At 36.6% G+C, this 14,366-nt stretch overlaps 1 protein-coding gene across 1 annotated transcript in view; it reads right to left on the bottom strand.

Annotated features, from left to right (window-relative positions):
* Nucleotides 1-14,366, bottom strand: part of WWP1 (WW domain containing E3 ubiquitin protein ligase 1) — an 80,123-nt gene that overhangs the window by 32,279 nt on the left and 33,478 nt on the right. Inside the window, exons 7-12 of the mRNA XM_008572599.1 lie at nucleotides 10,958-11,294; nucleotides 6,133-6,228; nucleotides 4,173-4,347; nucleotides 1,354-1,408; nucleotides 1,184-1,268; nucleotides 927-1,055 (exon numbers count right to left, since the gene is read on the bottom strand). Of these exons, the coding sequence (XP_008570821.1) occupies nucleotides 927-1,055; nucleotides 1,184-1,268; nucleotides 1,354-1,408; nucleotides 4,173-4,347; nucleotides 6,133-6,228; nucleotides 10,958-11,294 (877 nt within the window). The remainder of the gene's footprint in view (nucleotides 1-926; nucleotides 1,056-1,183; nucleotides 1,269-1,353; nucleotides 1,409-4,172; nucleotides 4,348-6,132; nucleotides 6,229-10,957; nucleotides 11,295-14,366) is intronic.

Raw genomic sequence — 14,366 nt, 5'->3', positions numbered from 1 at the left:
TGTGTGTGTGTGTGTGTGTGTGTGTGTGTGTGTGTGTGTGTGTGTGTGTGTGTGTGTGTGTGTGTGTGTGTGTGTGTGTGTGTGGTGTTTTTTAAATCAAGGAGAAGTAGCAGCCGATGAGAATAATTTAATAGGGAAAGAAAAAGTGATGATGTAGGATAGAAAGATGGTAATTGCTGGAGTGATTAAGTGGGGAAGGGGGAACAAAATCTAATGTACTAGCAGAGGGACTGGCCTTTGACAGGACAATGACAGCTAATCTATAGGAATAGAAGGGAAGATAGATGATGGCAGGTAGGTAGCTATGATGGTGCAAAGTTGCAAATGACCTTTTATGATTGGTTCTGTTTTCTTAGTGATGCAGAGACATCACATCTAAGAGTAAGGATGAAAAAGAGATCTGTCAACTGCTAAATTAAGATATCTTTATCTGGAAAATTCAGTTTTGTTGAACATCTCATTCCCTGATGTTGCAGCAGTATGATGTGGCAGTTAAGAGCACAGACTCTGGAGACAGACTGCTTTGGTCTGAAACCAGCTCCATTTTGCCTTATGACTTTACACAGTTAGGTATGCTCCCTACACATCTGTTTCCTCACTTGGTAATACGAAAAATTACAGTTATCTACCTTCAGGGGGTTGTTAGAAGGTAAAATGAGCTAATACAGATAAGGTGCTTAGAACAATCCTTGGCATGTAATTGCTATATGAATATTTGCCATTGTTATTAAAGAATTACATGCCACAGATTGGTTCTAGAATAAAGATGGGTATACTATAGTATTACTTGTGCAGGTTTTCTTAAACCAAAAAGGAAAATTTGTTTCTACACTTGAGGCTACATTAGAGACGAAATCTCATGTCCTCATTAAGCAGCATTTAAGGAGAACTACAGGTTTTAAGGAGAACTTCAGGTTTGCACTTACACAGATGACTTCCCATTGCGAGGATCTTTGAATGTTGTTGTTCTTGTGTTATGATCAACAAAATACCTAACACCTTCCCGAGTATACCTAATTTCCCAGCCTTCTGGCAGGGGTTCTTCATTCTGTAAGCTGGAAGAGAAAGTTACAATCACAAGGTGAACATTTTCCAGCTACTAAAAACATCTAAATCAAGGTTCATTGATTCTATCTACAGATACATGCAAGATGATTTAAGTAGGGCTGTAGCATATACATACCCTTGAGTTCTTGGATCTTCCCATTGGGTTGTTTTTGTATTATGATTCACAAAGTAAACCCTGTCTGTTGAATCCACTCTTTTTTCTAAAAAATAAAGTGAGAATAAGATTTAATAACTATTTGATAGATACATCTTACAGATATTTTTACCAACAACATATCAGCTTACCCCAGCCTGGTGGCAAAGGTCCATATGGGTCATTTTCTGCAGCTAACATTGAAGCCTGATTAGACAAAGGGATTGGCGGAGAAATAAAATAACAGTATTTTAATTAGACAAAGGGATTGGCGGAGAAATAAAATAACAGTATTTTAATATAGTAGCAGAAATAAAGTAAGTGCTTGGTAGAATCACATTGAATATATATATATATATATAATAATTTTTTAAAAGATGATAAAGAAATGTGCCAATAGTAATTTCAAGACACAAAGTTCTTAAAATATCATGAGGTAAGAGAAGCCAATCAACAAATAAAATTATCAGTTTTTCTAAAATGATTTAAAAATACGATACTGACATCAGTATTTTAATCTCCCAGTCTTTGCATAGTAATCTACAGGAATGAAACGAGATGGGGCAGAGCATATAGAAAATTATGGTGTTTAAATGAGGTGTTTAAATTATTTGTTTAAAAATAGAATAATTATCAAGGTGTCCTTTAAAACAAATGCCTATTAATAAAACCCATATAAACTCTAGTTGTCTTTGTAGAAATAAACCATTACCTTAATTAGTATATTTTATGTATTCATACATACATAAAAATACATTTGTATGTATGTTTACTTATTATTACAACCTAGAAATATATTCTGAATATATATATATATATAATAATTTTTTAAAAGATGATAAAGAAATGTGCCAATAGTAATTTCAAGACACAAAGTTCTTAAAATATCATGAGGTAAGAGAAGCCAATCAACAAATAAAATTATCAGTTTTTCTAAAATGATTTAAAAATACGATACTGACATCAATATTTTAATCTCCCAGTCTTTGCATAGTAATCTACAGGAATGAAATGAGATGGGGCAGAGCATATAGAAAATTATGGTGTTTAAATGAGGTGTTTAAATTATTTGTTTAAAAATAGAATAATTATCAAGGTGTCCTTTAAAACAAATGCCTATTAATAAAACCAATATAAACTCTAGTTGTCTTTGTAGAAATAAACCATTACCTTAATTAGTATATTTTATGTATTCATACATACATAAAAATACATTTGTATGTATGTTTACTTATTATTACAACCTAGAAATATATTCTGAAGAAAATATAAACACTGTACCATAAATTCTAAAAGAAAAAATATAAAAATAATTACCTGAAAAATAATTTTTTTTCTGAAAAATAATTTAATGATAAAGTATATGCATCTTGATGAATACTTTATAATCTTGTAATAGATACAGCTAATTGTACTCAATATCCATTCCCCACCTCTTCTTTCTTGATAACCAAACCACTATTTGAGGTAGTAATGTGTCCATAAAGAATATTCCACTCCCTGGCTCCCCTGCAGCTGGGCTGGTGGAGTGAGCAATTCTGGCCAACAAGGTATAGGCAGAAGGTCATGGTAAGAGCATCCCTTTCTAAGTAAAAAGGCAAGGGCTTGCTAGAACACAGCCACCTCCCCTTTCAATTCCCTTTTTCCTTTCTTCTTGCCTGTACTGTGGAAATGGGACACAGAGGGCAGCAGCTCCCTATGATCAAAGTGACAGGCATGAAGCATGATAAACATGGGGGAGCAAAATGGCAGAAAGAATGTAGATACTTGATGGCACTACTGAGCCAATGTAGTATTTGTCTTAGATGCTTATTGCAGACTTGGTGTTGTACTGAGACCACCAAACCTAAATCCATTTAAGGAGATTTTGTTATTTGCAGTTGAACATCTCACACACCTATTTTTTAATTCTGCTCTGTTTCCCCAAGGTTTTCATGTGTACAGGTAAGTCCAACCAAAAACAAACACACATAGTACATAATTTCTTGTTTACTATATGGAGCTAAACTATGAAACCTCTCAGATTTCTGTACAGGTCACCAAAGAACCAGCAACTGGTGACAGCAGGAGATGTTATGAAAACTGGGTTGCCCCACTCCCTCTCTGCTGGTTATAGATAACCAGGAGGGTGGGTCAACCTGCAAATGAGAACTTATTTAATCTCTGAAAAACTGGAGTTGAAAGAGCCAGCCTGAGGCAAGAATCCAAAGAAACTTATTTAAGTTTTCTTTCCATGTCTCTTTCCTACTTCCTTTCTACTAGCCTTTACATTTTGGGTTTCTTCAGGTTGCCTCAAAACACTATCTAGAGTTGCCCATTTGCCCAGTACATACTTAAAATTTATCTTTTCTACCTCCTGCAATCAAACTATTCATCAGAGGTGTTCTTTTTGGTTTTGGGGTTTTTGGGGTTTTTTAAAATCCTAATGTGGATGTCTATGGTGATAAATAAATCACTAACTAGTCAAATATCCAGAGGGCATTAGATTTTGGGGACAAAAATATCTCCAAATCCCAGGAATATCTCTGGTGAGTCAAAACAGATGAGTGTTGTTTCTTCAAATCTGGATGAGAATCAGAACAGCTAGAATACTGCAAGACTGGCCTTAAGTAAAATCATGAAATAACTGGTTTTGTTTAAAGCAAACAAAATTATTATAACTAAAGGTAGAAGAACGGGAATTGGAACAGATATTATTTTATTAAGAAACTGCATTTATGAAACTACCTCTTAATAAGGATATAAAACTGAGTGTATAATTATGTTAGTACACTGGATCATCTTTTAAAAACTTAAACTGCTTTTATATATATATATATATATATCTATCTCAGAAACACTAATTATTTATTAGAAATTAACTAAAAGAATACGTTGTAATGCAGTCTATAACATTTTAAAAAATTACCGAAGTAGAAAAGGGCAAATGGCTGAGGGAAGATGTAGTAAAATCTTGTAATTTGCTAATTACCGAATAGAGGTATCGTTGGTTGAACTGTTGCATAGCTCCCTGTAATTGGTTTCGCTGAGATTGCCACTGTTCAAAATTTCGGACAGATTCCACGGTAGGCCGTTGCCATGTGGTTGTTCTGGTGTTATGATCCACATAATAAACTCTTCCACGGTCATCAACTCTTCTTTCCCAACTACCACAAATAAAATAAACAATAATAAAAATAAAATAAACAACAATCTTTCAGTATAAAAAACGGAATAATACTTCATGCAAATAATTTAAAAATTAAGTCTAGAATGTAATAAAATGATTTTAAGAGAATGTAAATATTGATACTATTCAGAAAATCTATAATACTATCAACTATTTACTTTAGCTAAATGACCTTCCCATTCTACCACTAACATGATTTCACAAGACTGTCTATAAAAAAAGAGGCCAATGATTAAACAGTTTCAGAATCTACTAAACCAATTTTTGTCATTAATTTATACAATAACTTCAGAATCCTTTCACCAACCAATTCTAAGTTCTTTCTATAAATTTATTACAAACTTATAAACCAGGGAGTCACAAAGAACACAATAGGTTCTAAAGATAAAAGTAAAGATAGTCCCCGCTTAACCTTTGGACAAGTTTTAGTAAAATAAAACTCATGTTATAGCACTCAATGAATGGGTTAAATTAGGAACTATAACTTGGTGATCCTGTCATAGTTAAAATGAACTTAGCTAAATGGCCTTCCCATTCTACCACTAACATGATTTCACAAGACTGTCTATAAAAAAAGAGGCCAACGATTAAACAGTTTCAGAATCTACTAAACCAATTTTTGTCATTAATTTATACAATAACTTCAGAATCCTTTCACCAACCAATTCTAAGTTCTTTCTATAAATTTATTACAAACTTATAAACCAGGGAGTCACAAAGAACACAATAGGTTCTAAAGATAAAAGTAAAGATAGTCCCCGCTTAACCTTTGGACAAGTTTTAGTAAAATAAAACTCATGTTATAGCACTCAATGAATGGGTTAAATTAGCAACTATAACTTGGTGATCCTGTCATAGTTAAAATGAACTTTATGATTTGCTATATTGAAATATCAAGTCCATTTTCCTATAGTAAGTTCTCATTTAATACTGTAGGGCTAATGCCTGAGTACTTTATCCCATAAAAGGGACATATCTCACAAAAACAACATATTGCTTGCCTTGGATTTTCTAGACTTTAAATGTCTTTTATATTGATGAACTTTAAGTTGAATCTGGAAGGACAGATATTCTGAGTGTTAAAGACAATAAGGAATAATTCCAGGTATACACAGAATGTTTGGGGAAAATGCAAAGTGTAATTGAACTAGCTATCAGTGCAGTACATATAAAGAGATATGAAAGGATATAAAGGTAAAGGAAGATGAGTTTGTAAATGGCCTTGATTGACAGCCTAATAGCATGAAGTTTATTCCGTGTGTAACAAGAATGTTTTATTAGTTTAAAACCTTCTATAATTTTGGGCATAATGTAATACAAGTTTATTTATAGTTTATACCCATCTTTGTAGATCATAATTTTAAACCACTCTAATTAATCTCTTGTCATTAGATGTCATGAAATAACATAGTTTAGATCTATGAAGAACCATACATATAATCTGTCCTACGTATGACTTTCCTTCCTTAAAAAATAACAAGGACTGAAATTGAACCAAAATTCTGAAATTTCTCTCAGTAACTCATGCCAATATTTGACAATCTCTTGAGGAAACCCTTAAGACTATCCAGCTGTAAAAGAGATACAATATAACAAATCTCATTTATTGAACATTCATTATTCACACAAGCAAATCAAGAAAATGTAAGAAAACTTAATACTAGATGCAAAATGAAAGAATCTATTTATGCTGTACTAAATAAACTTAAAAATCACATGTCTGATAAAATACAACTGAACATACATAAAGATGTTACATTACCCTGGAGGTAAAGGCTGTGGTCTCTCCCATGTGGTAGTTCGAGTGTTATGATCTACATAATAGGTTCTACCATGAGGATCTGTTCTTTGTTCCCAGCTTCAATAAAAATACAAAAATACAAGTAAAAGTCAATAACCTAAGATAATCTAAAAAATGATTCCTTCTTATAATCAGGAAAATTATAGATGAGCTTTACTTTAAAAGAATCTATACATAGATAAATATAGATATAGATATAAAGGTGTTTACTAAAGATGTTTGTTTTCTCAATTTTTAGTGCTGTTTTAACATCTTAATTATTCCTTTTTCATTACAGTATTGAAAACTCAAATAATTAGTGTAGTTAACGGAGAAGACATAAAAACCTGAAATTTTTAAAAGTTACTAATTTACAGAATCATAAATTATCAGAAAACAGAAATTTAATCACAAGTAGATGAACTTTCAGCCTAATATCAAGCCAAAGGCACAAAATGTCAATAAAATATATCCATTTTGCTTCTAGTGTTGATTCTGAGAAGTCTGATACCATTCTGATTAGTATGAAACCTGCTTTCTTTTTTCTTTTTTTCGTCCCTGGAAATCTTTAGGATTTTTTTTCTCTGACTCCAACATACTAAAATTTTTTACAATAAATTGTCTTTGGTGAGCCCTTTCAGTAAGGAAATTCATGTCCTTCATATTTGTGAACGTTTTTTTTGTTGTTATTTTGTTAAGGATTTCCTCCCATCTTCTCTCTTTCTGGAACTTCTATCAGCCCCCGCCTACATCTTGACTGCAACCTCATGAAAGACCCTGAGTAGAAAGACCCAGCTAACCATTTCCAGATTCTTGACCCTCAGAAACTGTGTAATATGTTTGTTTTAAATTGCTAAATTTTGGGAGTAATTCGTTACATAGCAATAGAAAATTAATATATCAGGAAATACTGTACTATAAACCATTCAAAAGAATTTAGGTAGACCTACATATTTGGACTATAAGCTCCACAAAGGCTGGGCCTTTGTCTGTTTGCCTATCAGTGTACTAACAACACCAGGCACAGAGCTTGTCACAAAGTGTTTAACAAATATTTGTTGATTAAATATTTGGTACCTGTACTGACATGGAAATATGACCAAATTAAAAAACAAAGCAACTGAAAAGCAGTATCTAGAGTATGATCCCATTTTCTGAAAATAATTCTACAAATTTACACATAATAATAATTTATAGAGCTGCCCTCTATCCTCTTCACCCACTTTTATCTTTCTCATAAAACTTGTCACTATCTGACATTACTGAATAAATTTTCCACATAAGGCCACTGTCTGTCTGCTCACTAAAACACAAGCCCCACAGCAGCAGAGTCCTGGGCTCTCTCACCCCTCTGTACACACAGTGCCTCGAACAACGTCTGACACAGAGACAACTCAGATATTAGCTGCTAGAGTAATATACAAACACCACTCTAGGTGGTGAGCTGAAGGGATACTAATATTTCCATATGACTTAAATATTTTATTTGGTGATGTCTTAATTTTGTAAACAGAAACAATTAAGATTGGGAGAAAAAACAAACATAACCAAGCCCTCAATCCATATAATATGCTCTGAAGCCCTTTTCTAAGTTTTATCCTAATTTAATTGAAAGTATTTCTAATTTAACATTCAACAAATACTCAGTAAGCACTTGTGTTCCAAGCATAATGCTACTCACTGGTCCTTAACTTTTCCAAAAGTGGGGATCACTTACATATTTCAGTGTTTTTGTTCTAAATAGAATTCATCTTTGTCAAACAAAATTTCTTTCTACACGGAACATGATATTCAGAATTACTTTTAGATATCTTCTTTATAATTTTCTACATTCTATACAGTAAATATTTTAGGCTTTGTGGGCTAAGAGGCAAAATCAAGAACATTATGTAGGTACTTACATAAAAAACAGAGAAAACTCCTCTCCTGCCTTGCTGCACCCCCTCTGCCTGGTTGTGGGCATGCTGTGTGCCCAGTTGCCCTCTGCTGACAACATTCTTAGGACCCAGAACTCCTGGGCCACAGGGGAGGAGCCCAGTCAATTTCACTATCTGCCCCCAAAACTCCTAGATCCTAGTGTGCCCTTCTCTCCTCCCCTGGCAGGTGGCCCAAGGGCAGGCAACTTGCTGAGTTGCCACTCCCAAAGTGAGATTCCACCATTTGGAACCTAGTAATTTCCAAGAGTGAATTCCCAGTGTGTAGGTGGTGACCAGAGCAGGCCTTGGACAGCAATGAGGGAGGAAGGTGTTTGGTGGGAGATGTACCTGGGTAACAGGTGGCAGCCTAGCTTTGTCTCCATCATTCACAGTTATAGAGCCCACTAGAGCTGGACCACAGGCCCTATGAACGGTGGGCTGGATTAGGCCAGAGACTAGATTATTCCAGGAGTGGAAATTCATCCACTTCCCAAATAGGTGCAAATTATCTAAACGATTAATGAGAATTCTCGCTAGAACTCTTTAATTTCCTGGAAGGGGGTGCTAATTTATAACTGCCACATTTCACCTTCAACCATAAGACTCTCCTTTCAAGTATTCAGAGATGGTCTCCCTGTCTCACTAAAACATTATATACACATTTTCGAAACCTACTACTAAACAAAGAGCTTTTTTTTTTAAAAAAAAAAAAAAAAGAAAATGTAGAAGAATTTTGTGAAATATATTACAATAAAAATAATAGAATTTAGTGAATGACTAGGTAATGGGGTCGATAGTAAGAGAGTTAACCTTCTCATAAACCATAATTACAACAGCTGTCTTCTTTCTCTCCTGTACTGCCAATCTCTTTCTACTGACTCCCTCCCATCAGTTGACCATCTAATTTTTAAATGCATTTCAGTAAGTTGCAGACATTAGCACATTTTGTTCTCAATACTTCCACTTGCACAGCATGAACTAGAATTCAATATCTGTTTAAATTTTTTAGGTTAAGTTTACATAAAAGGAAAAGCACAAGTTTTAAATGTACCATTCTGATGAGTTTTGATAAAAGCATACATCTGTGTAACCCAAATCTTTATTTTTTTAACACTGACATCACCACATGACATATATCTGTATGTGCGTTTGTCTATTTTCTCTCCACTAGACTGAAGAGGACTTTATTTTGTCCATTTCTGTATTTTTCATGCTTAAATCGTAGCTGCCACACAGCAGGTACTCAATAAATACCTGTTAAATAAGTGAATTACTGCTTGATTAAATGAATGAGTGAGTGAGCAACTGGGCAAAATCTCCAGCTTATGAAATGCAAATATGACTGAGCCACTCCCCTGCTTAAAATTCTTCAATTTTCAGAAAAACTCCCAAACCCTTAGCAAGCATATAAAATTCTTCATAGTCTGTTTACTCTTCAGCATTATATACCTTGCTTCCTCAATACTAAACTCAAATTATAACAAAATCTCAATTTCTAAGTTCAGCATACTTATTTTCATGGATGCTAGAGATCTGAATATGCAGTTGGCTCTGCTGTGAATGAAACTCTTTACCTTGTGCCTCCATTATTTGCTTTGCTAACTCCTCTCTCAGAAATGCACTTAAAGTGTCATCACTTTCAGAAAGTATTCTTTGACCTCAACAGCACAGGGATGTTCCTCCCCATACACCTAAACTAACCTCTGCATGGCTTTAATTTAACCATGAGGCTCTTGACAGTAAGAACAGATTCTTATATGTCTGTGTCACATGACTGACATATGAAAAGACTAGGAAAAATGACTAAGTCACCAAAGACAGGGGACAGAGGACAAGAGATTTTTGAGGGAGAAGGGGAAGATAATGCAGGGTTTAAACTCTTTGCAGGAAAAAGAAGGGATTTTCAGAAAACAGCTGAAAATAAGCTCAGAAAAAGATCTGGCCAGGACAAATGTAGATGTACTTGTTAAAATGACAGAAGAGTGCAAGAACTAGTAGGGGAAGCACACACAGGAGAAGACCAAAGGCTGGAACCACAGTTAAGCAATGGACAAAAATCAGATGAGCCAATAAAGAGCACTTAGAAAAATAGAAAGGGGTATGTATACAGTGACTACAATGAGAAAGTGAGTGTAATAAAGTAACTGGAGACCTTTAGAAGTGCAGTTTCAACAGCCATGAGGGTTGACATTGTGACTATTGTAAGCTGTGTTGAAAAGCACTGTGTCCATACTTTTATTACAGCACTTTGAAACTGTACTGCACATGCATGCTTACAAGTCTGAACCACTAAATGAGCTTCCTGAAGGCAGAGACAATGAATAGTTAATTATTAGTAGTAACATGAGAGCCGAGTAGAGAGTCAAAAAACTGTTAGGTAAATAGGGAGGAGACAACCAAATGGAGTCCACATACAGAATATACTTTGAAGAAAGTCACAGTGAGCTGAGTAATTGCAGTGGGAAACTTAAAGGAGATTAAGAATTACTAAGCATATTTGCTGAGTTAAAGGATGGCTATTTGTTCTCAAGGGTGAGCTCTAGAGAGCAGACAACGAAGGAAGCTAGAGAATACTGAGGATACTGCATAGAGTGTCATGGTCACTCACTGATATGTAAAATTAAACCATGAATCAGAGAGGGTCTTACAAATCAACATTATGTTTTTTTCTTTTCCCTTCATATCACACATACTTCGACTAGATGAGCAATTATTCTTGGTTCCAAAAAGTACTTGCTTTGTAGAAAATAAACAAATAGTATAAATCAAATTCCAACTGAAGTTTCAAATGTCCGAACAATGGAAACATTTTAAGCACACATTCAACAGTCATATATTATCAAAAAGTTGCTACTTAAATACAAGTCAAACATAAAAAAAACTGAACATACCCTGATGGCAAAGTTTCTGTATTGGCATTTCCAGACTGCTGCCGTACAGTTTCCACACATCCATCTGGCTGCCTTAATTTGGCTGCTTCAAAACCAGAACTATTTCCAGAATTAAAGGTGTCAGGGTCTAACATACTTCTAGCTTCAGATACCAGTTCTGCACTGGGAGAAGGAATATATTCATTGTTTTCTGAGGAAGTCAGTATTTCTTGAACTGCAGGATCTTCAACAGTAGTAATAGTGCAGTTTGAAGACACGGTGGTTTCTTCAGATACTACTGGAGTATCTATGGCGGAAGCATTATCAGTTGGTGCAGATGAGGATGATTCTCCATTAACTGCGAAGAGGAAATTAATGAGACAATCTATCAAGTTATGACAAAGCAACCAATTACATAATCAATCAATTACACTTATTCAGAGCCTAATTCAGACTGAGCAATGTACCGGGTACCGACATACACAACAAAGATTATATTTTTCACTGCTCACATTTTAGGGATGGATATGTAAATGATAAAAATTTAAGTATATACTAATAATCTTAAGGAAAGAGAAACCAACACTAGGATAACAAATGTTTTCCCTCTAAATTAACAATTCTGAGAGAAATTCGGCGTGGACTACATAAAAATTTTTAAATGATCCCTTTCAATCTCCCTTCTTTTGTGCAAATCAAAACTAATATGAAAAGAACTCTTTTGCCAATAGTAGAAAATTTATAGTGGCATTAATTCTTAAGTACCAAAGGGAATTGCAAAAAGATCCTGGAACCCATTCTACACTTCTTGAAGAAATAACCCAGTACTGTGACAGAGGTTTCTGAATTTTCATTTTAAGTTTAATTTTTCCATTTCAACTATGTGTCACTATAAAACTGAGTCAATTAAAACTATATAGAGAATAGATTATTGAACACCTATTAGGTTACATATCAAAGTTCTAATGAAAAAGGTAGCGGCAGACATAATTAGAATAATGGAATCTTCAGGAAGATTTTTAAAAAAGAAAAAGACTTAAATAACGGAAAGAAGAGTGTACTATTAAAGGAATCAAATAGTGTGTGCAAAAGAATAGAACAGGAATTTGGGGCCGGCCCGGTGGCGCACTGGATAAGTGCGCCGCTTGGGAAGCGCAGCGGCGCTCCCGCCCGAGGGTTCGGATCCCACATACAGACCGGTTCCCGCTCACTGGCTGAGGAATTTGAAAAGGGAGAAAGAGTTCAAGGTAGCTGACTAGAGACGCCCAACTCTCAACTCTGACACAAAGAAAGTCCAAACAACAAATAGCTAGTCACACATTGACAGTATCTAGGAGAAAACACCAGAATTCAGCAAAATAGTGAAGAAGACTCCCTGAGGACCAGAAACTCAGGTTGGCAGCATAGAAAGACAAGTGAAGCATTCAACCGGGACCAGCTCAGAACCAGGAGAGAGACTCCTTACTGTGAAGAAAAAATAAGTGAAAAACTCCCACCACGGACACCTGCAATCCAAGTTACAAGAGAGCTGCACAGTGCTTGCAGGCCATGAGCCCAGTGTAGGAAGCTGCATGGAGCCCACATAACTGAATTATTCCAGAGAGGAAGCTGATGCTGAGAACTCCCATCCCTTGGGATTCAAGCTGCCACAACACATCACCATTTGGAGATTGGCTCGAACACTAAGGTACATTCTGCCCTGGGGCCCAATAGCCCTGACATCTCCACATACCTAAGGCCCCATCGACATCCCATTATACCATGACTCCAGCATCCAAACCCAGGCAGTATCCTGCACCCCTGGGAACAGGCAGCCCAACATAGTGAGGAGACCACCCCAAGACAAAAGGAACCAATATGTGCACTTTCTAGAGGCTTACAGCCAATCAACTGGGGTCTTCTGCCACAGAGAGCGGACCTGCTCTCTTCAGTGGAGCACCAGCTTGCCTTTCCCAGGGGCACAGATTCCCACCTGCGGCACCAATATGTGCACTTTCTAGAGGCTTACAGCCAATCAACTGGGGTCTTCTGCCACAGAGAGTGGACCTGCTCTCTTCAGTGGAGCACCAGCTTGCCTTTCCCAGGGGCACAGATTCCCACCTGCGGTTCCAATGAACCTATCCAGAGCCATTCACCCCAGCTAAGGAGCCGCAGAGAATCCCTGCATCTCTCTTGGAGGCTCAGGGTCCAACTCACAGCCACAGTGACCCTGCCCAGAGCTGTTCACTCCACCTGAGGAGTACACAGCATCCTAGTACCTCTCTTGGGGCACAGGGTCCCGCCTTCCCACCCACGGCCCCAGTGACCTTGCCCAGAGCTGCCCACTCCAGTTAAGGAGCTACAAGAGTACCTCAGAGCCTCTCCTGTGGATATAGAGTCATACCCACAGCCCCAGGAACTTTGCCCATAGTTAAGCACTCCAACTGAGGAGCTGTAGAACACCTAAGCACCTCTCTTGGGGGCACACAGACCCACCCACAGCCCCAGCAGCCTTGCTTAGAATTGTCAACTCTAGCTGAGGAGCTTCAGAGTGACCCCAGCATCTCACCTGAAGATGCTATGACTGTTCCCATAGTTGTCAACTCCAGCTGAAAAGCTGTAGAGTGCCCCAGAACCTCTCCTGAGGGTGCAGGGTTCCACTTATCTCCCCCAAAGCTCTGCTCACTTTAGCAGAGGAACAGCTGATTGCCACAGCACCTCTACCAGAACCCTGGTGACTCACTCCAATCTCAGAGACCCTGTCCAGTCCAGGATCAACCACTTCAGCTGAGGAGTCACTGAGCACACCAGCACATCTTCCAGGGGCTTGACTTCCCAATTGCAGCACCAGCAATCCCACCCAATGTCACATGATCCAGCAAGGAGCTGCCAAGCAGCCCAGAGCCTAGGCCATTGAGGTACTTGCAGACAACTCTGACACTGAATACAGTCAAAGAAGTCACATGGAGTTTACACTACTTTGCTCAACCCAAATCAAACCTAAAACACCCTAACCAACTGTCACTACAGAACACATCTACAGGAAAGAGTCTCTCTCTTCCAAAATTAGAAGGAGCAACTTTTTCACCAGATAGATACCCAGACATAAACAAAGATATACAGAAACATGAAAAAACAATGAAACATTACTCTCCCAAAGGAATAAAATAATTCTCCAGTACCAGACTCAAGAAAATGAAACCTATGAAATGCTTGGAAAGAAATTAGAAATAATAATATCAAGAAGCCTTGGTGAGATGCATAGAATACAGAGACAACTGAACAAAATCAGAAAAACAACACACACTCTAAATGAGAAATTCAACAGATAGACATCATAAAAAAGAACTAAACAAAAATCTTGGAACTGACAAATTCATTAAATGAAATAAAAAATACAACCAAGAGCTTAAGCAACAGGCTAGATCAACCAGGAGGAAAAACTTCTGAA

The sequence above is a fragment of the Galeopterus variegatus genome, unplaced genomic scaffold (assembly GCF_000696425.1).
Source record: "Galeopterus variegatus unplaced genomic scaffold, G_variegatus-3.0.2 Scaffold48, whole genome shotgun sequence".
NCBI classification, from domain to species: Eukaryota; Metazoa; Chordata; class Mammalia; order Dermoptera; family Cynocephalidae; genus Galeopterus; species Galeopterus variegatus.
Note: the sequence above shows the minus strand (reverse complement) of the source record. Positions and strands in the feature narration are given on the sequence as shown.